The sequence below is a fragment of the Lates calcarifer genome, linkage group LG2 (assembly GCF_001640805.2).
Source record: "Lates calcarifer isolate ASB-BC8 linkage group LG2, TLL_Latcal_v3, whole genome shotgun sequence".
NCBI classification, from domain to species: Eukaryota; Metazoa; Chordata; class Actinopteri; family Centropomidae; genus Lates; species Lates calcarifer.
Genome location: NC_066834.1, coordinates 4,194,134 through 4,221,548, shown reverse-complemented (window position 1 = coordinate 4,221,548; position 27,415 = coordinate 4,194,134). Strand labels below are relative to the sequence as shown.

The following is a 27,415-nucleotide window of genomic DNA, read 5'->3' as shown; positions in this document are numbered from 1 at the left end:
GCCAGAATTATACAGAAATTCCGATTGCACAAATGTCTGGGAGTATGTGGTTGTATTTGTGCACTGTAATTGTATTTTAACTGTACTTGTGATCTAGTATTATTATTATTATTATTTTTACCTATTTTTATTTTATTGTTTTCTTCTACTTTAATTTGTGTTATTTTAATTTCACTGTGTTTTTCAGTGTCCTTATATATTTCTTCGCCTATATACATATACATTAGAAATTGCTAAGATAAACTTGTCTTGTTTTATCACGCTTTCAGGATTTCTGGGGTCATGACAAAAAACTGCCCACATCCCTGTGAACAATCCCGATGTTTGTCTCTTTCACTACTGACCACAGTGTCATGCACCAATAGGCCACCAGAGGGTCGATGCGACTCTGCATATCTTCCCACTCAGTTTCACTTCATCTCAAAAACTTTGCCTGCAATTTTGAAGTGGGCGGAAACCTTTCTGTCCGCTTCACCCAATAAGCGGAACTTGTCAGTGATGGAAAGTCGGCGGCAGGGGCGCAGGGTGTCCTGTGATAAACCGGCTGCCAATTAGAGGAGACCTTTCACCGGTGAGCAGCCACACACAGCACAAGGTGACTGAACAAGCTGCCTCAGGCACTTTAAAAAAAATAGTTTTTTTTTAAATGTAGTTGCACGAGTTTTCCTCATGTTTGCCGACATTAACTGAAGTTATCTAATAAGCTTGCTGGTGGTTCATAGCGAGGTGGTGGTGGCTGCTGCTGTGGCTCTATGGTTAACTGGTTCGACCAAATGTTACCCTCCACTTCTGTCCTCTAGAGATTTGCTTGTTCACAGGATAAAGATGGAGTGGCGCCAGCAGACCAGTGTCAGCTGTGCAGACGCGTTCAACGAAGCTCAACGCTGGATTGAGGTACATGGTTCACTTTGATCACTATTTTTTCCTGTGTATTTTGCTTTAAGCTGTTTGAAACTTACGGTTGTTTGTGCATCTCTTCACTTACTTCTGTGCAAACATCAAAAAAGGCCCAGTCAGCCCTTAACCACCTGTGGAGACAGGAAATGTTTTCTATTATCAGTGGCAGACTTTTCAACCATGAAAAACCCCTTATTTGTATGGTGAAGACTGTTGCTCACCATTAACTGTTGATGCAGATACTCATATTTTAAATGACTCAGACTCAACACTCATAAACCTAAACTGAGGCACCTTTACAGACTTATCTTTAAGCTCAAATGCAAAATACCCTTTGATAAGACTCAGGTAAGAACTTGCTTGGCTGTCCAGATAAAAATGATTTGACTGCGTGACTCACAGAGCTTCAGGTGGGGAAATGCACATGGATGGAACGCAGATAATTAGGTGATGTTTAAAAGAGAAATTGAAAATATGCAACAGCGTACCTTGCATTGTGAGGTTTGTTCTTTAATACCTGTCCATTGAGATGTGATTGTTTTGATTAGTAAGTACTAACTCTCTTCACACTTACTGTGGTGAGAGTGTGACAGGCAGGTTTTGCCATGCATGCTTGGTGGAGGATGTGGTTTTGTAGCACTGCATTTTTCTAGGTTGTTATAAGCTGCTCCTGTCCAAAACATTGTAGAAGTTTGTAATCCTTAAATCATAACCAATGAATACAACTTGTAGACTGTGGGCACTGAATGTTGACCAACTCTAAATGGGACCATTAATGTCAATTGTGTCTGAGTGGATCATTATGAGAATTCTGTCCAGAGCTCTCTTGGCAGTAAGCCCATGCCAATTTTACCCGTCTATTTTCCTGCACTGACGGATGAAAGGGTGGATGAACAGTGATGAGGTCTGTGTGTATGTGTGTGTGTGTGTGTATGTGTGTGTATATGCGTATTCAGCAGGAGGGAAGCGAGGCGTGCTGCTTTTAAGAAAATGTGAAATGGTGTCATAAACTCTTCCTTGAGCCAAACCACAATGGGAGTGTGTTAGCACAAACATTCAGTGTTACAGATTGGAGGGTAATAGGCTTCCATATATTCAAGTATCCAGAAATTGTTGCTGTTTATCATTAGCACAGTATCAGCAGCAATTATGCACAAATGTTTGCTCAATGCCTCCTGGACTTGAGAAGAAATAAGAATGGATTGACCTCTTCTACATTATGTAAACAGGCCATTTAGTTTCTGGTGAAACAGGAGCAGCACAGTCAGGAGTTCCTCTGTTTTTACCATCATCTCCTTAATGACAGGAAATTGTCTCTTAAATGCAGTGCAATTTTTCCTTTGATTTAACTAGGGCTACTTCTAATGATTATTATGGATTTAATCTGCCAAATCTCTCGTCAGTTAATCATCTTGTCTGTAAAAAAACATAAAATGGTGGAAAAAATGGCAGTAAGAATTCCTTAAAGCCCAGTGTAGTGTCTTCTGTCAGTTTCACCCCAGGTGTTGTGTTGTTTGATCCGTTTGATGTTTTGGGAAACTTCCTTTAACACATAAAAGTATCTAGAGAAGTTTTCAAGTTGCACTTAAAAACATATGGTTGAAATCTGTTGAATCTGTGTTTTCTTGGGGCCCAGTGTTATTGAAATGACCAATTAAAGTGTGGTGAGGTAGAACAGACAGTATCTTGACCACATTGTGTTTTATTGTGTTAACCTGGCACTGCATTTTTTGTCTGATTCCACTGAGAAGCATCCACTCCATGCCCGGTGCCCAGCTCTACCAGAAACGAATAGTGATTGTGGATTCCTGGGGGGACTAATTAGTGAGAAGAATAGTCTTTTGGGGCCCTCTGTTAGTTATGGAGCTGAACCTTAATAGCCCCATTTTTATGTCCTCATTACAAAGCCCTCTTGCATTGTGCTTACTTCTGCCATGTTAAATCATTTAGGTTATGTTGTATCCTTTGTTTTGACCAGAAACATCTCTTGAATGTTTGTGGAAATGCTTGTCAACATACATTTTTTAGAACTTTATTGTGGTGGTGGTTGTTTTGCTTTTAAGACATATTGTGATCATCTGCCTTTGAGCAGTAGCTGGAGGATTTTCAGCAGTTTGGCTGAATCCAAACTGAACCCAATTCATTTGATCTGCTGCATCTTCTTGTTAAATCAGCTACAAAAACAGATGCTTTCATTATGGACTAAAGGATCATTTTAATGAACTTTTTAACTTTTTTCCCTAGTTTGTGCCATAGTTATTTGTTTCTAAACACTTTTATGTGCATTTTACTAGGAGTACAGAAGAGACTAACTGTTTTCAACAGCTGAACCAAACAGTTTGATTAAAATACTTTGAGCACTGTTTCAGCCACGCTGCAGTTTATGAACTGTGTTGGGTTTGAATCTAATTTCCTCTGTTTTATTCCCTTAAATTGTGATGATACACACTGAGAGGGATACTTTGTGTTTGAAAAATAAGCTTGTTAATGCTTTCTGGTGGAGAAATTCTCTAGTGTAAGTTCTCTAATGTTTGAGAAAATTTCTGGTTTCTTATCAGCTGTTTTATATGCCAGAACCAATGTCACATACAGTGCAGCAGTAAGTTCCCCCAAAGCTAATATTGGTCAGACAATTAACTCAAATACATCATCACACTGGTCAAGTATCCAACCTGTCAACCTCAACACTAGTTAAAAGTGACAGATGCATTCAAATGTCAGGTAATGAACAATTGGGCATGTCCCATTTCAGGTTTTACTCTGTGGAGCATTGCTAGTAGTTTTTTTTTTTTTTTTGGTTCAACAAAGTCTCACTTGTAAAATACAGTAAACAAAGAAACCCTGAACGCACGTAGGTCAGTGGTGACAAACAAGAAATGCAGTGGTCAGCAGAGAAATTCTAAACATGTTGTTTTTTTTAGGAGGTGACTGGCAAATTGTTTGGGTGCAATGACTTCCGTGCTGCCTTGGAGAATGGAGTCCTGCTTTGCGAGTAAGTAATGTTGCTCAAACTGGGATGTGTTTTGTGACTTTACAAAGTATAGTCAGGCTAATTTGCCAGCTTCGCGTCAGCAGCAGCTCTGAACTAACTTTTTAAAATAGTAAGATCTAAAGCAAAAACATACCTATAGAGGCATATTTCAGGATTTAAATTACATGTAATCCAAACCATCAGATTATTTTCCTCATTCTTTGTCTAAGAAGTCAAAGTGAACCTTATGTTATTCTTGCATTCATTTTTATGGTGTAATTTCTTTATTGGACGTAAAAGTCAGAATTAGTAAGCCCTCTTCTATTCAGCTTCTCATGTGGAATGTGACTCTGGTGACACTGTTCTGTACATATTGGTTCTCAAATATCTGCAGCACAAAGTTGGGACATTTTTAAACTGTGTGCTAATTTATTGTTTTCACTCACAGCCTGATCAACCAGTTGAAACCTGGCATCATTAAGAGAGTAAACAGGCTTTCTACTCCCATCGCTGGCCTGGTGAGTGTTAGATTCTACAGTTGTTCCTACGTGTGTGTGTATGTTCGTGTGTTTGTTTGTGTCAGTGTGTCTCTGTGTAACAGGTGGCCTTGTTGTGTGGCACAGGAGGTTTTCTCTTTACTGAGCAGTGTACGAAACTTCTGTAAATATTTGAGTCTTGTGGTCGTTTGTAATTAGTGGATTTAAATAATGCATTTAAAATGTGTGTATATAGGGTTTGGTAGTTGCACAAAAGAAAATAAGAAGGCACCTGCTAGCCAGGAAGTTTTGACACATTGTGTGGTTTCCTGTTAAAGGCACAGAGAGACAGCGTTGCCACAATTTATATGATCCTGAAACTACATTTCAGTGTGACAAACCAACTGCTCAGTATGCACCTTTTTATTATTTGGCATAAATGCAAATGCAGATATTTATTTTGCCTTCAGGCTGCTTCATACAAGTATAATTGCCAAAACTGCCCAAAGCAAGAGAAGGAAAAGATCAATTGCAACCATCCACCAGGGGCTAATAAATAGACAGAGCCTAGTGGTGGATGCTGGAGTTGGGATACAGATGCCTCAGAAAAGCTGCAGTTACTTTGAAAGTGTAAAGGACCACACCGGTGGTTTTGCATGTTTAACCTATTGACTGCAAATTAAATGTCCTTTTACTGCTGACATTCAACACTGGTGTCTATATTGAGACATGTAAAGCCATTTAAATTAGGGCCGAATAAACATACTGTTTGAGGAGCTTTGAAGCTAAGATTTTGACATGCTGCCTGGGTAGTGTTGTCATTAGGGATCTGATGCAGTGGTTGAGTCTCAGATTGTTCATGCTCGCTACCTGCTAACAAAGCTAGAGAGAGCAGACTTGGTGGTGCTTTTTAAATATCATATTAACCTGTGTAAGGTTGGTTAGTGGCATTTTCCAAGCTCAGTGGTATTAATTGATCCCAAACAGCATCGGTGTCCTCATTGCCAACCTGTTCTGATTCTCTCTGTTTTCTCTATTCTCTTATGTTTGCTTAACTGTCTATCTTTACTGTTTGCTGTAATTTGAATCTCCAGGATAATGTGAATGTTTTCCTGAAAGCCTGTGGGAAACTGGGACTGAATGAGTCACAGCTGTTTCATCCAGGAGACCTGCAGGATCTGTCCACCCGTGTAACACTCAGGTACTGCTGTCTTTAAAAAGCAGCATCATGTTAGGTGTTTGTGTGCAGTTGTAAGGCTACATTTGCTCATGCCACTGCAGAGAAGCACACATTTAATCACTGTTTCTGTTTACCTATACAACATGCTATGTGTTGTACATTCACCAAGCACTTTATTAGGTCACCTCTTTCTTGGTGCATTTATCCAGTGGATGGGCTTCAACAGCAGAAGTTCACATCAGGTTCCACTTGTCTCAGCCAAGTACAGAAATCTGAGGCTGCAGTGGGCACAGACTCACCAAAACTGGAAAGCTGAAGACTGGAGATATGTAGCCCAGTCTGGTGAATCTGGATTTCTGCTGGGGCACGCAGATGGTAGGGTCAGAATTTGGCATCAACAGCATGAATCCATCCTGCCTTGTGTCAACAGTCCAGGCTGGTGGAGGTGGTGTGATGGTGTGGGGAATGTCTTCTTGCCACACTTTGGGCCCCTTAATACCAGTCAGTCATGGTTTGAATGCCGTAGCCTATCTGAGTATTGTTGCTGGTTATATGGCCACAGTTTATCCATCTTCTGATGGATACTTCCAGCATGAAAAAGTCATCTCAAACTGTTGAGTTCAGTCACCAGATCTGAATCCAACAGAATGTCTGTGGGATGTGGTAGAACAGGAGATTGGCAGCATGAATGTGCAGCTGATAAATCAGCAGAAATTATGTGATATGGTCATGTCAACATGGAGCAGAATCTCAAAGGAATGTTTTCAACAACTTGTGGAATCCATGCCACCAAGGACTGAGGCCCTACCCAGTATTAGTATGGAGTTCCTAATAAAGTGCCCAGTGAATGTGGATTGAACATACTTAACACTAAGGTATTTTTACTGCAATGCCTGTGCTGAAAAAGGTTTATAGTTTGTGCATGAGTTTTATAGCTGCTTTGCATTTATAAAGATATGAGCTGTGCCTGACAAGCTGCTGCTTTATATGAGTTTATAGCTTGTTCACTATGAATTCTGATAAGTAACTGCTAAGTGAGGCTTTGCAAATGAGAGGTCTTGAAATGTCACGTTTTTTTTTTCCTAACAGCTCTTTATCTTTTTACAGTATGTGTCATTGCATTTTAGTAATACAACTGTATGTGGTGTCATACTGTTAATTGCAGAATGGTTATTTGTGTCTTTTCTTTTACTCCAGGCGAGACGAAAGCAACAGAAGACTCAAAAATGTAAGTTTGACCTGAATGACTTCTCCATCTATTCAGCCTCCTTAATTGTTTTCCTGATTCTCTCTCTTGGCCACTGCTCCACATCACCTAGTAAAGAACCCCTAAAGCTACCACTCAGTTTGCCCACATGAGAGAAAATCAGTAGTTAATGTCTCATTTATCAACCCAATTACCAGTACCTGTAGTGCATACTGTAGGTGCCAGGTCCTGATGCTGATGTCGATGCCAGCATCCCGCCAGCATCAAGGCTCATCCAGCATCAGAATGATGGTGGTCAAGGGGGTTGTTTGACTGATTGAGTTTGGGGCACATCCCAATAATTTGGCATTACACCCCACATAGTATGTGGCAAAATATACTCTTATGTTTAATCACTGTGCCTTGAACTGTGTCTGTAAACATGTCTCTCCCCAACTATGATTAGTGTATGTATGTGTTTTGTGTATGTGGAACACGTGAGTACTGTATGCATACACGCTTGTGTGCACTGCTGGCATTTTACATGTTCCACAGCTCTAGAAATTGTTTGGTTATCTGGGAAGCCTCATTTGAATCACACAATAGCTGACAACTTGGACTCGGTAATGAGGCTGCTGTCAGAGCACTCTTTCTTTGAATTGGCTGTAGCATTTTTCTTTGAATTAACCAATTAGGGTCAATTTGCAGCCATTGAAAGCTGCTGTTTCTTTCAAGTTTCCAACCAAAAACACAGATAGCAGAAGCAGAGTTATTCATACAGTGAGGAATATGAAGATATAAAAATCCAATCTCCTTTTACTCTGTTTTTAAAATATAAAGCACAAGCTTTTTTGCACATTGATTTGTAGCTGGGCCATCGATGACAGAGCTTGAGGAGTGATTCAAGGGTTCCTAAATAATTTACCATTCATAAAATCAAACATGGCAATTGATACCATTAAACAGGGTTAACTTAAGATGACCTGTTGCATGCAGTGTAATGATTTCCCTGGCATGAGGTAGGTGGCGAGCTATTAAAGAATAATGAACACACCTTGTCCCTGTGTTTAAGACTGAAATAAGCACTTAAAGCTTGTTTTCTCAGGTTGTGTTAATGAGGGAAAACTGGAACTGATTTAACCTCAGTGTCTCACACAGGCCTATTTTTTGAAAAGCTGCACATTGTACTGGGTTTTGGTATGTTATTTGTGTTTTTTTTTTTTTTTTAAACAGCAACTTATATTGAATCATATCACCACTACAATGACACTAATGGCTGCAGCTCTGAGATAATATCTGTATTCAGTGAATGCTTTCAATAGACCAGTAAGGTGGCTGCCACAGAGACTGATCAAGCATAATGAGGAGTTCATATAGGGGCATACATGCCTTTGAGAGACATAAATTTATCACCATTCAGAGTTCTCATCTTTTTCATTTAACTTGCATTGTGCTATCAAATATTTAGTAATTTCAGTCATCTCTAGGCCCCACATGGATTTTTTCAGCCTGCTGACTGCTCTGTGATGACTTTGTTAAGATACAGATGGAGCAATTCTGACACACACAGTGCCATGGATATCCCCTCAAAACACAGGCTGGTTCTCCGCCAGGGAGAGAGGCAGTCCGTCAAAAATATATCCCTTGCCTCAAGGCAAATGAGGAATAAATCGTGTCCAAAACGCTTTGGTTGCTGCAATACTAAAGCCCTAAATGCTGGGAAGAGACCCATATTTCACAGGCCTTTACTCACTGTCTTTACTAATGGTTGACAGGTGTGTGCTGACTGACTGTTAGTAGTATTCTGTAACTTGGACAGTGTTTTAAGCTGCCTTGTTAGGACCACGTGCCTCGCCTAACAGTATTTCTTGTGGCTGGTGCTGTGGGGGAAGTACATTCTGTTTTTATAGAAGGGAAAACAAATTCCCGATTTGTGTTTTTAACAGACAAATTTCATAACACTTTTAGCCAACAGTGAAATGAGGTTCACACCCTCAGGATGAATTGTAATCATCTTAGTGATCCTCTGACTTTTCAGCTCCATCATCAGGTAAACATTGTAATTTGTCCAGTGCCAAAGTACCAAATAGCAGTAAAACAAATCTCAATCCTATCAACCTCAGCTGCACTGTGTTTTGACATCATCATGTTAGCATTGTCATTGTTGGCATGCATATGCTAAAGGCTAAGTTTAGCATTTAGCCTTACATAGGTGTTAGCATGGCTATAGACTCCTAGCTGTGTTAATGCAACAATCTACATTATCCTTCTAGCAACGTCTAATTTTCATATTGTTTGTCTTCTGAGAATGAGCTTCCAAGCATTCTCTGAATGCAGTTCTGCTCAGCATTTTCTCTTAGGTCATTTGACAGTGTACTGTCCCTTCCCATTCTGTGAAAAACATAACGTCACCAGGCACAGATTGGCACCTCTGTCCAACCTACAATGAGTCTTCTGTATTATAGGGGTGAGCTGTCTGTTAGATTTACCTTTGTGTTCTCTGTGTTTTAGTCACAGAGGTAAGGCATTGTAGCACAGTTTCTTTCATTTTTGTCTCACGTCTTTTTACTACAGTAGTTAAAAATTCAGTTTTATTCATACTGGCCTTACCCAATTCCAGATCATAATCTGGTGTGATTGTAAATGAAGTAACATCGGATATCACACTTTGTGGTCTGGACTTGAGAGATGGGGGAGATAAGTTAGATCAGGATCAGGAACAAGTCTACAGTGCACTTGACTTCATATGCGTTTTTGCCTTTTCTCAGGTTCTGATCACTATCTACTGGTTAGGCCGCAAAGCTCACCTAGACGCATACTACAGTGGTCCTCAGCTTAACTTCAAGGCGTTTGAAGGGCTGTTAGGGTTGGCCTTGTCCAAGGTAAGCCACTCTCCTAAGCCTTTTACAGTTTGCAGTCATTTTTATTGATTTTTTTTTCCCACCACATTAACTCTGCTTTTCAAATCCAGGCATTAGATGAGGGCAGTAACGTATTTGTGAAAGACAGCGGTTACAGAGAGTGGGATTCAGAGAGGGAGGAACATCAGCGCATGAGACCGAGCTATAAGAGAGAGAACTCTGTGGACAGTGTTGACTCACTGGATTCACGAGCGCTCCGCCCAAACAGTGAAGGTACATTGATAGTTTGTGCATGTTACAACATTTAATGTGTTAATCTTGAATTTGGGCACAAACTTTGTTGGAAAAAGTGATTTCTGATCAGGGTATAAACACTGGGGCCAGTAGTGACACCTTTTTGCCTCTGTCTTGGGCTTTCATTTGATTTACAGTTTGAGTTTCTGTTCTCAGGTCTTGTGCTTGTACTTCTTCTAATTCTGCTTTTGCAATGTTTGCTCATCACCAAAAGATTTTATTCATGAAAAGGTGCCGCTACAGCCAAATCGGAAATGTCTTTATCAAAAAGTAATAATTAAAGTTATGTCCCATATGCATCCATCTTATGCTGGATCATTTTAATATAAGTGGATTAACTATCTAGAGGCTCCTCCTCCTATTTCATTGTGTCTTTTTTGTGTGCCCTCTCATGCTTGATGTCAATGCACGTCAGTGATAGACTGTGGCAAGTTCCACACTCTGGTGATAAAAGTGCATGTGTGTGTGTGATGGCAGAGGGTAAAATACTTGGCGTGAATCTCCCTGAAGCTGTGTGACGACTCAGTCATCCACTGAAGGTTCCTCTGTGTTATTCTCTGATATTTAGACTTTATCTTTTGCTTTACCCACAAGGCGTTGATGCCTCAGTCAGTTTTTTTTTTTAAAGTTTATTTTAGCTTTTGTTTCCCATCCTTTTTTCCCTCCCCAAACGTATCTTTTCTGCTGCTCATTTTCCATATGTCTTTGCTGTTTCTAGGTTGTGGAAGTGATGCAGAAGCTGAGCAGGTCTTCAGGATGGAGACCACACAGACCTCAGTCCATCAAAACAAAGGCTATATCCCACCACCACTACGAAGAAAACAAGGACGGGAGGAGAATGGAAAGGGCAGCGCCGGTCCACTTGGCAGGTACTGTACACGGAAGGTTCACATGTTGCTACTAACTCACTTACCCACAGCTGACTTGTCAGTAACCAGCTGCTACATTCTGTCAGTTCAGTCACGTTTGTGTTTTCACTTTCTCCTTTTTATGTGGAATTGGTACTTGGACATTTTTCTACTGCTAGAACTACATGAGAGCTACTTTGTCAATTTAGACTGAGTAGCTGAGTGACAAGTGCTTTTTAACTGTAAGTCCACATTCTTGTTGTCAACATGTAAATTTAAATTTTCAGAATTCCTTTATGGTGAAAATTTGGGTTAGGAAGTTACTATGAAAATTGACTCTTAAGAAATATGTCTGAGCTTGGATCAGGTGTATAGTTAAAACTACAATCTTGGAGAAGTCTGTCAGAGAAAATTGTATTCATTTTTTAATTTTATTGTATTTGTGTTTGAGAAACTGGGTTATTGAAAATGGCCAAACAGCCTCTCCTGAATAAGTTTCTACTTGCCAGGGACTGTATACAGTTAGCTTCTAGTCACCATAGTAACAGTAACTTTGAAGATTGTGTTAGGGGTAGCACCAGACTCAGTGGCAGATCACGGGCAGTTCAGTTTGGCCTGCAGCCCCCTGTGCCCACATGGCAGCAGTACTTCAACTGTACGAACTGACTGTCATCACTCCTGTGTCAGATAGGTCCCAACAAATGGCAGTAACTTTTTTCAGAAGTAGATGACAATGTACAATATTTAAAGTGGCAGGCCACGGTGGTGGCAGTCAGCTCTGTTCTCATCCTACTAGTTCTACTTGTCCTACTAGTTAATGCAGTACAGAGCTGGTGCATAAAGAACTGTGGATGTCAGTGCTTTGCTGGTATTCAACCAAACTACCTAATACTGCTGAGAACCTTATGTGACCCTATCCTTATCCTAAAAAAACGTGAATTTGCATTAATTGTGCATTAATCATCCGTCACACTTCTGCCTCTTAAAAATTTAAAGCAGCTTTGAGCTGTTGGAGATCGTTTCTGAGATACAGAGGTGAATAAACATAGACGTGGGTATGGGCTCTTTGCTGCAGCATTCAACCCTGTCTCGCTCTGACTCCTCCTGAGTGTGCCTTCGATGAGGAGCTTTTCAGTGAGGAAGACTCAGAAGACGATTACGCTGCAGAGGCAGACCCTGTTCTTGACGACTTGTATTTTCGGCGAGTGCAGCAGACTCTTCATCAGACGTCTACCAACCCCAATTATGACCGTTTCTTGCCCCGATACTGGACACCTGAAGAGGATATTCGTGTGCGCACCATCTACCTAGGCTCCCAGAGAAGACCCTGGTATCGTATACTGCAAGGTTTAAGGTCTGTTGGCTGTTTTTATTGCTCTATGCTGCAATGCAGTGCTAATAGTACAAGCATGAAAACAGATCTCCTTAAAACTAATACTGGGCAAAGCTGTTAAAACTGTTTTGTATTGCCTTTTGCTTAATGTAAATGCAACAAAGTTGTCAGTGCATTGCTTAAACAGAAAAAAACATCTCATGGCTGAGCTTCAGTCTGACTTAACTCCTTTGGTCAAAATGTAATATGAAACTGAAAATTTCTGCGTGTGGTGCTAAGATAACCTGCTGTTGACACAATGACATGTGGCTTAATGTCTCCTCTTGGCTATTGTTTTAAGCTATAGCATAATGTAGTTTAGAAATTCATCTTAACTACACCACACCAAGCAAACTAAATCCTAGTTTGCTAGGTAGAGGGAATTAGCCAGTGCTACTGACACTGAAAGATGGCAAACTAAAACCTCATCATTGCAGAAGAGTGTTACCTTTTTAAAATATTAATTGTGTTGTGATAGTTTCATGTATGTCCCCCTCCTTTTCTTTGACTGTAGCCTTAAAGCGTTGGGTTCTCCTGAGGAAGAGTTTGACCTTGACTTCATCTCCTGGCTTGTTACATCTGCTTCTGTGCAAAACATCTCTGCCACATCTGGAGAATCTCAGAACCATCACTGAGAGCCCTCTAAACTGGAACACACAGCCCTGTCCTGAAGATCTGTACCCTAATGCACATATATTACAATACTGCAAACATTACACTCTTTGCACAGACTGTTGATTCAAGCTCTGACACTAGCCTACTCATTATGTGGTTGTGTATCGCAGTGGCAAACTGCACCTGTTATTTCTGCATTTGCAAATCTCTAATGCATCAGGGAAAGCTACATAATTTTGCTAAAGATATGCAAATTTTGCTCCAGTTATCAAATAGATGTTTTATGAAGTGATCAGGCAAATTAAAGGTGCTTTGAATTTGTACTGCTACTGATGTTTTCCTAAGCTGCATGTTGTATTATCTGGCATTTACTCTGGCACCTTTTTATAGTGCTGATGATGTGAGGACTTTTTGACAGCATCATGCTGAGTGACTCATTAGCTCATAATGGTTAAACAGATGACTCATGCGCTGTGTCATACTTTGATAGCCATAACAGACTTGTGTTATTTATAACACCTTTTGTGCCAGCAGCACTAATGTTTTCCAGTTTACTCCCGGTGATATGATATGGTTTGGTGTGCGATAATAAAGCATGTCACGGTGGGTCAATAAACAAACTAAAATGTTGCGTAGCTTGTGAGTTTGTGCATTAAATACACTCTTTCTGCCAAGATCCTCTGTGTGTGTATAGTAGGTTTGTATTACAGCTGTGGCACTGAAGCCATATGTGTTGTATCTGCATCTTTTGTAAGTAATCTACATGCCTCTTCTCTACCTAATGTTTTTAGTTTATCCCCCTGTCATTCCTGGATGTCATCATTTGTTAATATGCTGGGAACTGCTTTTGTCAAACCATATATTTAGAATAATGGCAGTCATCCATCTTCATGTCTGTTTTTTGATTCTGTAGAGGATATCAAAACCAGGTCAGGCCTGAGAGACCAGTTCAGGTCAATCCTGGCTGGATTTGGTAAGTCCTAAAATTTTGGACATTTTGGAGCAAATTGTCTGAGACCTCGCTCTGGTGGTGACTGCTTTATCACTGCTTTCTGTGTCTGCTTTGGTTTGTATTCGGCTTAGCTACAATGAAAATTATGCTGCAAATAGCACTTGGCTTATTGCTGGAGATGGAGCACTTGGTATACCTCCCACTGTTAATTTTCTGAGCTGAAGCTTGTCAGAGGAATTTATGACAAAACTACAGGATTGTTTGTGATCACAGTCTCGGTTCCTCCCATCAAATTATGTCATGGTTTTGATATACCGCCTGCCAGATGCCGCTGTAAGTTATTCGAATGTCACGTCTGACATCCTCTGTTGCCCACAGCAGTGCTATTACTTGTTACAAGTCAAATCTCTTGTGTTAGCCAGACAGCAACATCTGTTGCCATTTATACTGCTGTGTTATTTGACTTGCATACTACTTTCCTGCTCGCACTTGAGTAAGGATTCTGTTGTTTGAATGCAGAATGTGCCATGTTGCAGCTGTTTAATGTTGTTGCTTGTTGTGTGTGTGTGTGTGTGTGTGTGCATGTGCAAGCTGGCATCAAGCACATATAGAGACTAGTTGCCATGTTCATGCTTGTTCTGCTACATGATGTTCTAAAGTGTCACTCTCACGCAACATAAATTGCCAGTCTTTTAAATACCATCCTTGTTTGCTCTGTATATCCATAATTCATTTCAATGTCCTGTTTCTTTCTCTGTCTGAACCAGGAGCAAATCACTCAGCGACATCCCGATGGTATACCCTGTGCGTAAATTTCCTAACAAGAATACCATTTATGATGTGGGCCGTGACACTAACACGACGAGGGAGTGGAATCAAGACAACACACGGAAGAGCAGTGTTCCTGCCAAGGACAGTGAAGCTCAGTGGCAGGATGTAAGTCAAGAAAAGCCAGTGCTGACGAAACAGTCTCACCACAAGGTCTGTTTAGTAGTTATTTGAGTGCTTTTGAGTGCATCTCACTTCTTCAGTAGTTCCTTGTTGAGGAATTAACCTTAAACTTTAAGTAGTCCAGAAAGTTCTGAATAATAAAGAATTTGAGATTGTTGTGTCAACTGCAGTTACCAAGGTCAAGATTGAACTTTCAGTGTCAACATAGAGTATTGATCAGTCAAAAGAAACTGTCTCATAGCCTTAAAATAATGGTGATGGCATTACACTGCAGTTACATGCACAAAAGCAACAGTGTTATTTTGTTAAATGTTTGTGTCAGGACTTGACAAAGTGGAAGAATCGTCGCAGAAGCACCAAGTCTGACCTCCGCAGGAAGTCACAAGACAGAGAGCATGTTATTAACCAGATGACCAATGGGGCTGTGGCTAACTTTGAGAGGAATGACATGAAAGGCGGGCTGCTAAAGAGGTACACTTCTGCTATGTATGTGTAATGGAGAGTCTTGAGCTAACACCCCTAAATGTTGTTGCTACCAAGGAGGTATTTAAAGTATGCATGAAAAGTCACTGTGAACTCCTGTAATATGACACATAACCCCCCCCCCATCTCCTTTATTACATTGGCTCCCTAGAGACCAGCAGTCACCACGGAGGCATAACCCTGCCCCCCGTCCTTACTCCACCTCTCCTCCATCAAAATCATCAAACTCTGATCTCCGGCCACACACCCGAGCCCTGCTGGCTCGCAGCTACGCCACTGAGGCACCTTTCAGCCCTACAGCTACACTTAGCCCCCATAAGTTAGCCCACACACAGGTAAGTTTACATTTTTGTTTTATTTTTACCCAGTTTCATGGCAGATCTGTAGCCAGTGTTGACTTATTTCTTCTCAGGGGTCATTGGTTGGAGCCATGCCTGCCTCCGATGTGAACATTGTGGGAGAAGATACCCACATTGCCTCCTTGGCTTCAGATGGAGCAAGAGTTACCACGCCTTCTCTGGACAGCCCTTTCAGCTCCCAGACCCAAGTCAAAGCCCGGGGCAACCCAGCTCTTTTCCAGCCCACATCTGAACTGGCCCAGCCGGAAAATGTCTATAAAAACCAAACCTCCACTCTGGTCACCACCATACAGCCAAAGGAGACCACAAAATCAACCAGCACCAGGGGTCTTACTGCATCTGTGTCGAGTCCTAAGGAACTTCAATTCTGCATTGGTCCAAAAGTCCCAACTTTTAGCCCTGATGCAGTGGATCAGACAGCAGTTGATGCTGTGGAGGATTTGTCCCACCAGAAGTCCCAGGAAGAGAGCCAGAAGACCTCTTGGGAACCAGCTGCGGAGCAAGGCGGAGGTCAGCAGGCTGCAGGCATCTACAAATATTTGACCAGAACTGGATCATGGTCCGGCTCGGCCAGCCTTCCTCGTGGTTACCGGCGGTCAGAGGGCTCATCCCGTCTCTCTTCTGCAATTACAGCCAGACCCTTTGGGACCAAGCAATCAAGAGTGTCCTCACTGCAGAGACTGTGCAATGTGAGTTTGACTGTGGTTTTTACCTTGTGTCGCTTTCTGTGATGTTGCTGAGTTTAAAGAACAAGTCTGGTGTTATCCTCCATATTAGTTGTTGTCAAAAAATTCAAAGCCATCTTTAAAAACAGATTTGGGGCCTATTTTCACTCTTGGATTAATACATATTTGGTACAGTGATGAGTGTGAACGTCAGCAGGATAGTGTGGGTGTGATCATCTCAAAATAAACTACAGCCAGTGCAATGGCGTGGCTGACTGACATCACATTGGAGTGGAGGTGTATACTGTTTTTTCATGGGATTTGATGAAATGATAAAAATACAGAATATCACTATTATTGTTTTTTTTTTCCTGGAAAACTAAATATTATGGTGGTACTTTCTTGGCAGCATATATGAAATATTTATCCAGTAATACCAACCACACATTTTTTTAAAATCTACTATCCTCCCTCTCTACCTCCCTCAAAAGAAACTCGAATAATCTGTCTAATGGATTTTCATTATAATGCTGGTGATAATGGTGATGGACGTGGATGGCAGAAATAAACAGCGGAGCTGTGCCTGTCTGTATCACTACAGTGTAAATTGAAAATGTTCCCCTGGTGTTCCTAAAGTGTACGGAGCTTTTAAAGAAGGACATGCCACCTGCCTATTTTGTGTTACGCAGTCTGGACAGTGATCATTTTCTGGCTATAATTCTGGCTTATTAAAAGTTTAGTGCTCAGGAGGGTGCGCAGGGACTTGTTAAGTCAGTCAAAAAGACTCAAGCCAGTTCATATAATGAGAGCATTTCCTGTACGTGTGGGTGGGCATGTATGTTTGTGCACTATATGTGAGTGAGCTTGTGTTACCTTTGTTTAGTTGGATCGCCCACTTCATTAATAATAGAAATGCTGCTGCACCATTGTGAAATGTCAACTCACTACAAGATCACATTTTTATTTTCACATATGTCTGGTGTTTGTAGACGTTTGGCTCCAACTGTCTTAAATCAGTACAGTCAGATTTCAGAGCTGCAGAGTAAATGATGCAATCTGATTTATCTGCACTGTTTTTGGTTATTTTCATCTCCAGGTAGATGACAACCAGGGTCTGCTGTTGAATACTCAGAAAGAAGAATTTCCTTCTTCTCCCACCGAATCTTTCCTCAAAAGACAGACTGCAACCGGCCATCTGAGGGGTCAGTATCAGGCTTCAGTCAAACAGAAGAAAGCCAACCAGGCAAAGCAGAAAGGTACAGAACAGAGGGAGGAGGGCAAAGGGGCCTGCCTCTCCAGCCAGACCTCCTTCCAGACCAATGGCCAGCATCAGCCCTTCACCCAAACCCAGCTGCTCCCGCAACCTTATTCTAATCTACAGTCCCACCACAACAAAAGCCTGTCTCTGCCACCTACAAAGGTATACTGTATTATTTTGCAACAAACACCATTTATACTGTTTTCAAATTGATGCACTAAAACAAAATGTACCAAACATCTTTGAAACTTGTAATGTTAGAATCTGGGATTTAATTATGTTGGATCACACTGTACTATTTATAATGAGGGATTATCAAATCAGTTTCATTTATTGGTTTCTGACTAGCTTGACTTATGGGCTCATGTTTTCAGAGCTAATAACATTGAGTTTATGATGCTGTCTATGAGATATTTTTAATAATCTGCTAAAACACCAGACACCTTTCAATATAATGCTGAATCACTATTAACTAAAGCTACAGACAAGAATGAATCTGTATCTCTGACAATGAAACAACATGTTAGCAATATATACTTGTCAAAGATGGCATTTGTTGCTGCAATGATTGCACTACATCACTTAGTGTTTCCCTTACTATATTTGTGTAGCTGGCTTCTGAAGTGTCTGATTTCCACCAGGAAGTGCAGGACATTGGATCACAGGGTGTCATTTACCTGTGGTGTGTTTGTGTGCGTGTGTGTGTGTGTTTCAGGTGGATCACAGTGACATGAGAGTGAGCCTTACCCTCAAACCCAACAGTAGACCAGACTTTGGTTTCCAGACTCACTGGGACTCCAGGGGGGCGAGAGTAAAATTCATTCAACCTGGTAAGATTTCTGCTATATTTGACTCTGGGCCACTGAATTTTTGTCAGGCTGAAATAGTATGAAGATCGGGTGGTTGAACTCTTGCGGTCGGTGACAGGGATGGTAATGCTACCTTGTGCTCACATAATATTTTCCACTTCTCACAGAGGAAATTTACTGTCAGAGCGCAGCCTCTTAGAACAGTAACACGACAACCTGCCAGTTTAAGTAATGGAGTAAGGAGAGGGGGAGTGCAAACTTTCAAACTTCTTTTTTTAATGCGAAGACAGAGAAATGCCTAAATGAATTGTAGATCCTGATTATCCAAATGAATTTAGATAATGATATACATTTTCTTGCTCTTTCAGGATCTGTGTGCATCTGTGAATTAAAAAAAATGTAGCCAATGATTTAAAACTCAGCCATAAATGTTTAAGTAGATGTGAGAGAGGTGTCACTTACTCGCTGCTATATAGTTTTGCCTTACTGGCCCACTTTTCGACTCGGAGCAGCAACCTTGTCCTCATTACTGCGGCTTGTTTCTCAGTTTGTCATACTAAGCAAATAGTTCCTGAAGCAGGTACCTTTATGTTGTGCTGTGGTGTCCTGTCCTTTCCCCGCTCGTGTCTTTTTTCACTGTCTTGTTGCCTGGCCCTCCCTCACTCCCTCCTCCTCTCGCTCCTCAGGCAGTCCAGCAGAGCTTTGCCAGCTGTGTGTGGACGATGAGGTTGTGGCTGTTGATGGAGTTGCGGTGGCACACATGAGCTACAGCCAGTGGAAGGATAAAATGACATCTGCCCTGCAAACCGGCAGTCTGACCATGGATGTTCGCCGCTATGGCAACAAGGGTAAGATAATTAGCCAAAAAAGGACAGTTGTGTCTTTTACCACCTCCTGAACTTATTTTTGATCATTTAACCTCTACGTCGAGCACTTTGGTTTATAGAACAGACATAGTTTTTGATGGCTGGTTGTTGTCATCAGATTGGAGCACCAGTGAGGGGAGTCATCACAACCAGCCAGGCCAGAGCAGGGTGACCCTCAATCTGACTGCTGCAGCCCCAGTTCTTATAGGTTGTACTGATCACCATGCCAACAGCACTGCCTCTACAGAAACCACAGTCACATCGAAATTCAGTGGACAGACAGACAATGTGAGCAATGATTTTAGGCCATTATCACTTCAGTTCAAATGATGATGATAGCGCAGCTGAATTAGCAGTGCTCAAGCAGGTGAATCTTTGGTGTTCTTTCACCTGCCCAGGTTATACAAGGTAAAGTCATGGATGGAGGGCTTGCTGACAGCCACAGGACAGCCAGAAGTAAAGGTAATAACAGGCATTAAGTCTGTCGCAACAACATTACAAACAAATCATCTCCTATAAGAATAACTCCTCAGATACAGGATAGAGTTGTGTAATTTGTTGTTCTATTCTCCCTCTTCATGTAGATTATAATAAAATAATTAGGAAAAATCAGAAAAGGAGGGAAGATTTTTTCAAACAGCAAGGTAAAATTCAAGTTTGAACTTTTGCTCCTTGTGCAGCAGCTTTGGTGGCAGGTGCTTGGCTTGGTTAATTCATCAAAAGAAGATGCAGATGCATATTTTCAGTTAGCTTTTTCCTAATGATGTTAAGAAGTGACTGCTAATTAAAAGGAATCAGAAGATGCATCATGATTAGATGAGAACGTTTACTTTGGTACCATGATAACATTCGTTTAGTATTGAAACAGTAGTTTAATCAAAGCAGCCTAACCATAAATTAGCGATAACAACTATTAAAGTAGCGCTTCTTTTAAATTAACGCTCATTGTATTTCTGCATCAAAAACCCATTTAAAAAAGACACAAAAAACGCCATTTGTCTTTGTGCAGCTTCAACCACAGGTCTGACAGCGCTCATCATGTGCAACAGATGCTTCTTTCACTTTAATATATTCTATGTTCTTTGTGTCAGTGGGTTTTAATTTTTAATTAGTAATTTTCTCATCTGTTGGCACAATGACTGATTTCTAATGCTGTCCTTTGTTGTTGTTAATGAATCTGATGTGTGTCCTACTACAATGGCTTCTCTCTTCAGGCTCTGCAGGATTCAGCTCATGGGTTTACTTGTGTGGTAAATGTTTTGTGCTGTGTGTGGTGTTGTGTTTGCATTACTTGTAGCGACATGCTATACAGTCTAAGAGTTTTGTTGTGGAGCCTCAGCAGCAAATGAACAAAGCAGATTTGTGTTGTCACACAGTGTGCGAATACCCTTTTTAAAACTTAATATGGCATGCTTAACTCTTTGCTCAACTATGTATTTTTCAGTATTTGTTTGCAGCATCCTCAGGCTGGGGATACATTAGCAGATTAGTGCGCAAACATAACCTCATAGTCTCACAAACATGTGAGCCACCTGATGTTTGAGAGTTATGACCAGATATTTATCCTGCAGGTAAAGCTTTAGAAAACTCAGACTACTATTATACCCAGATTTTTATGCGCTACACAGAAAGATGCTGCAAAAAGATTTGTCAGAGATCAGTTGGATTAACAAAGTAAAGTGTGTAGTGCTTTGTCTGTCAGTTATTATCCAGTGTGAAACCAGGCAAAGACTCACAAAAACACAAAAGATCATCCATTATGTTTTCAAAATACTCTTCTAATGTGCTCCCAGCCTTTATGTGGTGTATGTATGACCTCTGACATTACAAACAACTTGATCAACACTGTGTGTTGCTGTCTTTGCTGACCCATTATTTTTCTCACACAGGAGGTTCAGAATCTGCAATATCTGATGTAAGTTACCAGTCACTTGATCAAAGGATATGTTAATGCATGTTCAAACATAAGTTATATGTGTGTGTGTTGAAAGAGTCTGAGTCCGGCACTGAGAGCATGTTCTGAGCCCACAGTCTGTCTGTGTATCACCAGCTCCAGGTGCCATCCCTCAGCCCCTCCTCATCCAGCTGGTCGTGGGACCGTGAGGAGGATCGAAGGCGTCAGGAGAAGTGGCAGGAAGAGCAGGAGCGCCTCCTACAGGTGAAGTCTTCTTTTCCCAGCACAGAACACAAGGTTAACAATTGTGAATCTTTATCTTCATCTAAAATTTAAAGCAACATGTGTGTGTGTGTGTGTGTGTGTGTGTGTGTATGTATGTGTATATGTATATGTATATGCGTATGCTTGTGTCTTGGTCTTTTAGGAGAAATACCAGCGGGATCAGGAGAGGCTGGAGGCAGAGTGGCGGAGGGCACAACAAGATGCACTGGGGGACTCGTGCAGGAAGTTAGGGGTAATGTTGTGTAATCCTTGGAGCCTTTCCCAAACTTCATACTATATAACTGAGTGATCGCAAAAACAAGATATATCAGATATTCCTCTGTAAAGTCATCACAGAAAAAAGTGCTTTTCAGAGTTTCCTCCCAGTAAGGCTGTAGCAGCTTATTGACCGTACATGATTTCATTTGATTAATTTACAGAACATTTTTCTTACCCACAGAATATACCTATATACTAATCAAGATCCTGAAATTTCATGTTTTCATCAGCAGCAGCTCTGACACATCCATGATTACTAAGCTGACGGGAACAAGTACATCCTGCTATCATCACCTTTACTGCTAATAAGATGCATGTTTCCTGGTTTTTGCCTTGCTTTAATACAGTTTGTGGAATCCCACTGGAACCATTTAAGGGTCGCTTAGACTCCCAGGGCTTTACATTATTTCTGTACAGAGTAATTTCTTTTTCATGTATATGAAGCAGAACACCATCCAGATGACCAATGGTGGTGAGAACCCTGCCAGCACCCAGCTCCATGTGAATACACTGACAAACAAAACAAGAGAAGAAAAGCAGAGCCCTGACAGAGATGAGCTGAAAAAAGCAGCTCAGAGTGGCACACAAGGAGTGCGGAAAGACAAGATTACTGAACAAGACTGGTAAATGAACTTTCCCTCTTCTTTTTTATGTCACCGACAGCTGTCAATGTCAGTTCTTTTCCACCCCTGCTGAATGTAACAGTGTTATTTGCAGTGCAGTTTTATTTTTTTATTTTTTAATGTGACTTGTTTTTTCCTGACTGGTGCTGTGGTGCTGGTGCTGTACTTCATGCTGCATTTGCTGGGCCTTAATGCTATTCATGCTGTACTTCAGGGCTGAGGAATCTTGCGGCTTTGCTCAGCTGTCTCCTGCGCACAGGTCAGAAGAATATTAGATCAGTTACCCCATTATTTTCAAACACTCACTATCACTTGGGCCTAGTTACTTTATAACAGGTCTTCATGTAGTCATCTTTTGGTAGATTAATGTGGACTGTGTCTGTCTCCCTCAGGGCAAAGTCCTTGTCTACCTCAGCATTAGTTGGTCCCCAAACAAGAGGTTAGTCTGCCCTCCTTGTCATAATTCCCCCTCTGTCCTGGTGATGTGTACTGGACTAAAACCCCTTAAAACTTTGATTCGTCCAGGTGATCAGAGAAAAAGAAAAGGACAGTCTGTGTCAAAGGCTGAACAAGAAAGGCAGCAAATTTTGGAAGAGATGAAGAAAAGGACTCAGCTCCTGACTGACAACAGCTGGATACGTCAGCGCAGCAGCAGCTTTTACAAGGAACCGGTCTATACTGGGGTTCCTATGAAGAGGTGGGCCCTGTATTTTCACCTCATCCAAACTGGACTTCAACTTGAATTCGGTTGCACTTTTAGCTTACCACTGTTTCCTGAATCGTGACGTCTTCTCTGCAGGTATGAGTCTCTGGACAACCTGGATGCTATGCGTCAGTCCCCACTCTCGAATGCCACTTTCAGTTACCCCCGTCCGCACTCAGCCGCTGCAGGTTACTACGCTCCGAGCAGGAACTCGTTCTCCCGCTACAGCACTGGAACAATATTACCCCAGAGAAATACATCCATGGATTCCCCTCATCATGCAAGGTGTGCAGTTCGAGTGAATTTAGAGCCCGTCTCTCACACATGTTGTAGTGTGTCATTTTCTTTATCTTATCTATATTAACATGTGCTGCCCCAGGATGGTCAGTGGCAGGAGGACTTGCTGTGTGTGTAAGCGTGCCCTGGGTAGTGGGGCAGCCATGGTCATAGAGACCCTTAGTCTCTGCTTCCACCTCGCCTGTTTCCAGGTGAGAGGCCATGACTGGTTTAAGGTGCGGTCACAGTAGCTCAAGTCCATGTGAATAACTACTCGATTCACTGCTATGGAAACGGCCCCTGTCTTTTTGTATGAGCTCCGTCACTCCTGCAAGTCAGAGTTCAGCCTTGTTCAACTTCAGTCTGAGAGTGGCCTGCCAGTGGAAACAGTAATGTCTAGAAATTGAGAAGTCACTGTTCTTGTAGCGTCCCATCACCTTAGTTTGTACAGTTTTACTCTACAAAACTAAAAACCACAGCTTCTCCTCATGAAGAGTGCTTCCCTCCAACAGATTTTATGCACATCTTCATTTTCTACACTAAAAAACTCAGTTCAACAAAAAAAAGTTCAGATATTCAAAAAAAAATGTTTTTGCACTTGGCTGAAGTTGAAAAGCTGATGTATTGATAGAATCAAAATGTGACAAAGTGCCATGGAGAAAGCTAATAAATCAAGAAGTACATGAAGCAAGTGACTCATTTGTCTCTCAAGCTCCCGCTTCACTGAAAAGATGAAAAAGCGGCAGCAGACGAAAAACATCAGATGTGTGGACATAAAACAAATAGTCAAGTCAGTCAAGTTTATTTATAAGAGAACACTGAAAAGTGACAGTGTAAGATGCAGGCGAGTGTATTACAAGGAAATTTAAAATGCAAAAATGGATAAATAACATATGCGTATACACAGTAATAGATACATAAAACAAACTCGCCATATTTCCATCAGGTCTTCCACATGGTACTCTTTTAATTATGTCGTATTATTTAGCCCTCTACGTCTGCAAAGTTCTAACAGCCTCCAACTGGAGAATTAAAGCCACCAGCTGTTTATCCTGATGCCTGCAATTCCTAATATTCACTTAAGTGCAGCGATTTGAAGCCCATTAATGCTTTCCATGAAATTTTACATGATCGTTTTGCCTAATATGACACAGCTGTGACATGACATCCCTCCATCAGACCAAAGACTAATGTGACCGTACCTTTAGTGAGGTCAGCAGGAGTCTCATATAGTCTGTGTTACAATCACATCTGCTTCGTGGGCGCCTGTTAGCAGGAGCATTTCTGATGCTTTTCTATCTATTCTATTCTTTCCTAACTAATCTGGGTGGTCCTGTGTGCTGTTTCTCTCACACTGCATATTTTTCTGCATATGATTGGTTGAGTGGAAGAGGCCTGCCTGCTGCTGCTGCTGCTGCTGCTTCGCTTTTAGATGCTTATTGTGAAAATCTCACTGGCAGAGGACACCCAGGTTTAGTTGACTTAGGTTCATTAGCATGTAGATGTAAAGGTCGATTCACCTCTACAGCTCCATGCTCCGTATGAGTTACACACGCACAAAGCACTCATAAGATATTTATACACTATATGTGTTTTTCTGCCAAAAACAAAGCTTAGCTGTTCTGTGCTTGGGTGGCGGACAATCTGGTGAAACAATTTAGATACAAAAGGCCCACGTCACAGGTCAGCTGAATTTCTCTTAAATAGTACTTGATTCTTTTCTCACTTCTCCCTCTTCCTCCTCAGTGTGTGGGCTGCCACAGACACCTCGGAGGAACTGAGAGTGGAGTCCAGGTTCGAATCAGAAACAGGAAGCCCTACTGTGAGCTCTGCTATCTCCACCTCAAATGTGAGTGTTGATCTTTGTCAGAAAGTTGACCTTAGCTGATTCTCACAGAGACACATCACCCCTGACAGTTTCTGGACTTCATGTCACTTAACACTCTCTCTGAATCAATACAAGTTCTCTTTTATAGTTGATTCCTTGCTGTGAAAAACAGGAATGAATCCTAATCTTACACTAAAACCAAATGTAACTGAATTGGTTTTAATCACTGTCCAGGAAATGTGCATTTTAATTGTTTGCTAAGGGAAAATCAAACTCTGTCAATGTTTATTGACATTTTAGATGCTGGTTCTCCCTCCATGTGACCAGCATGCCGTACTCCAGATTACAGAGTAAGAAGCAGGAAAAACTTTGAAAACACAGTGGAAACATCGTCCATGCAGCCAAGCCACTGTGTGACCTCTGTGTCCAACAGTAACCACTGATAAAACTACAAACTCTGAAGTCTGTGATATAAAATAGATCCACATACAGAGATCCTTTATAGATGCTTTTTAAAACAAACATGGGACTCACCTGTAGTTTATTTGTCCTTTTTTCTGCTAATTTATTTCTAAGAAAACGTAGATTAATATATGAAATAAAGTAATTATGGGAATTCTTAGTGTTTGATTAATGCTTTTATAGTAATGTTAGAGTTGCTGTTTGACATATACTTGTGCTATCTTTGATCTTTACCCAGTAGTGCATTAAAGATATCAGATATTTCTTGTTAATTTAACCCATGTATCTAGGAGGCACATTTTGACTTGTACTGAATCACTCTGTTCTGTTGAAATCTCACCAAGTGCACTTTGGGATAAATCGGTGGTATATTATATAACGCATGTATTTCTCACCTGAAAATGGACATCTTAGCTGAAATGCTTTTGTAAATAAAGTGCACTGAACATTATCAATAAATGCTTTTGTTATTCATTTATGTACCACATGATGGCATCATTGGTCTCATAGTAAAACAGATTTCATACTGTCGGTAGAAATGTTATTATTATCACAGTGACACATTTTTGAAATGTTTTGGACTTGTAGAGCACAATATGACTCCTGCTTGTACAATGGTGACATTTTATGACACTAAAGTACAAGAACTTGTCAGTGTATACTAATGTGACTTACGCTGACTACAGTGGTGTCAATAGGGATCCATTCACTAAACAAGAAATAACAGCAGCTGCGGCAATGCAGCACGTTACATATGTTTTATGTTGGCAAACTGGATAGAAAGAGTAAATGTTATTTAAATGTCACAGATCCTCTGCCTGACCTGATATGTGAGGGAGTATAACCTTTAGTTAATCTTCCAAATCCTCTGGTGTGTAATGCAATAACATATCATTTGTGTACTTCATCAACATTTCTTAGAATTGGTTCAAAGACTGTGCTTGTTTGCTCTTGTGTAGTAAAGTATATGGGTAAGGAAGTGCAGCTAAACCAGGAACATTTATCAGTACTTTTATTTCCTCATGTTTAAGTTTTAAAAAATACTTTTCAAATTGAAATATAATGATAATTAGTTCCGCTGTTGTTATGTTTTCTTATCTTTGCCACTGAACCACAGCAGCAATACATTTATTTTGATTTGATTAGATACTAAATAACTTTCATGTTATATTTTAAAGCGGATTCCTTTTTCTTTCTCTTATTATACTACATATGTAGTGTTTGGTCAAGCAAAGTGCATTTGATCATGAAATATTGCCATAGAACATATATGCCTTGTAAATCTTATATGGTATTTCTGTGAACACATTCTAGATTTAACTGCTTCCAAGTTCATTTGGCAACAGTTAATAGTAAAGTTTTTTTAGAAACTGCTGAGGCAGTGCACTGCAAGCCACGCCAACATCCAAATATACAAAATAAATGTTATTTTTTTCTTTTGAAAAAATTTGCTGAGCTTTTCAAATGCAAGTTTTAGTGCTTACAGGACTACAAATAAAATTCCAGTCACATCCATTGTGTTGGTTTCAGTAAGAAAAAGCTGGCTGAGCTGACCTCCACAGGAAATGAGTGAAGCAAGCTTAAAGCAACAAAAGGGAAGAGAAAGTTTTCTGTCCTCTGGCCTTTAAATAGGGGAAGTACCATGCCTTACAGTGGTAGAGTCAGGCTCTGACAACCAGGATTACAGAAGAGTTTGCTGTTGTGTTCTTAAATAGTCATAGTGAAATGTGGATGTAAAAAACTGGTTTTGAGCTCTAGGTGACTTTTGTTTGAATAGGTGAGGTTACTTTGCATAAATGTAGCCTGTGTGTGAGCAAACACAGTATAAGGAAGTTGTGTAGCAATAGCAATGCAAATCATTCATCTGCAACAGCTCACATAGACATCACTGTCTCTCTTCCGTCTCACAGTTACAAACAGTCATGTTTTGCATTTGTGCTGCCCTGCAGCAGATGAGTGATAAATATCTGAGGCGAAGAGAGGAAGCTGCAAGAATAGTGTTGCAAAGATGTTATCTAGGTCATTGTGGCACTGACTCCATAG

At 40.8% G+C, this 27,415-nt stretch overlaps 1 protein-coding gene across 10 annotated transcripts; it reads left to right on the top strand.

Moving 5' to 3' along the window:
* Positions 1–493: 493 nt before the first annotated feature.
* lmo7b (LIM domain 7b) lies at positions 494–25,823 on the top strand. 10 transcript variants are annotated; one of them, XM_051074092.1, is made up of 31 exons: positions 494–595; positions 819–894; positions 3,819–3,889; positions 4,317–4,386; positions 5,439–5,545; positions 6,722–6,752; positions 9,479–9,592; positions 9,682–9,844; positions 10,584–10,734; positions 13,614–13,673; positions 14,420–14,588; positions 14,926–15,074; positions 15,238–15,421; positions 15,499–16,134; positions 17,207–17,530; positions 18,084–18,198; positions 18,864–19,025; positions 19,162–19,331; positions 19,442–19,505; positions 19,628–19,687; positions 20,933–20,958; positions 21,094–21,201; positions 21,365–21,454; positions 21,925–22,103; positions 22,318–22,362; positions 22,496–22,542; positions 22,629–22,800; positions 22,903–23,091; positions 23,186–23,294; positions 24,829–24,931; positions 25,211–25,823. In XM_051074092.1, exons 2-31 carry the CDS (start codon positions 826–828, stop codon positions 25,231–25,233), a joined length of 3,960 nt encoding a protein of 1,319 aa, XP_050930049.1. In that variant the 5' UTR covers positions 494–595; positions 819–825; the 3' UTR covers positions 25,234–25,823. The 10 variants fall into 10 exon arrangements, with proteins under 10 accessions (XP_050930049.1, XP_050930047.1, XP_050930056.1 ...); XM_051074090.1 differs by having other exon boundaries at positions 498–595; positions 801–894; XM_051074094.1 differs by having other exon boundaries at positions 510–571; positions 801–894.
* The last annotated feature ends 1,592 nt before the right edge of the window (positions 25,824–27,415 follow it).

Excerpts from the sequence above, each read along its gene's own strand:
- lmo7b (XM_051074092.1), top strand. The coding sequence starts at position 826 with ATGGAGTGGCGCCAGCAGACCAGTGTCAGCTGTGCAGACGCGTTCAAC. Across the intron at positions 13,674-14,419 it reads GTCAATCCTGGCTGGATTTG|GAGCAAATCACTCAGCGACA; the intron begins GTAAGTCCTAAA and ends TGTCTGAACCAG. Across the intron at positions 22,801-22,902 it reads ACTGGGGTTCCTATGAAGAG|GTATGAGTCTCTGGACAACC; the intron begins GTGGGCCCTGTA and ends TCTTCTCTGCAG.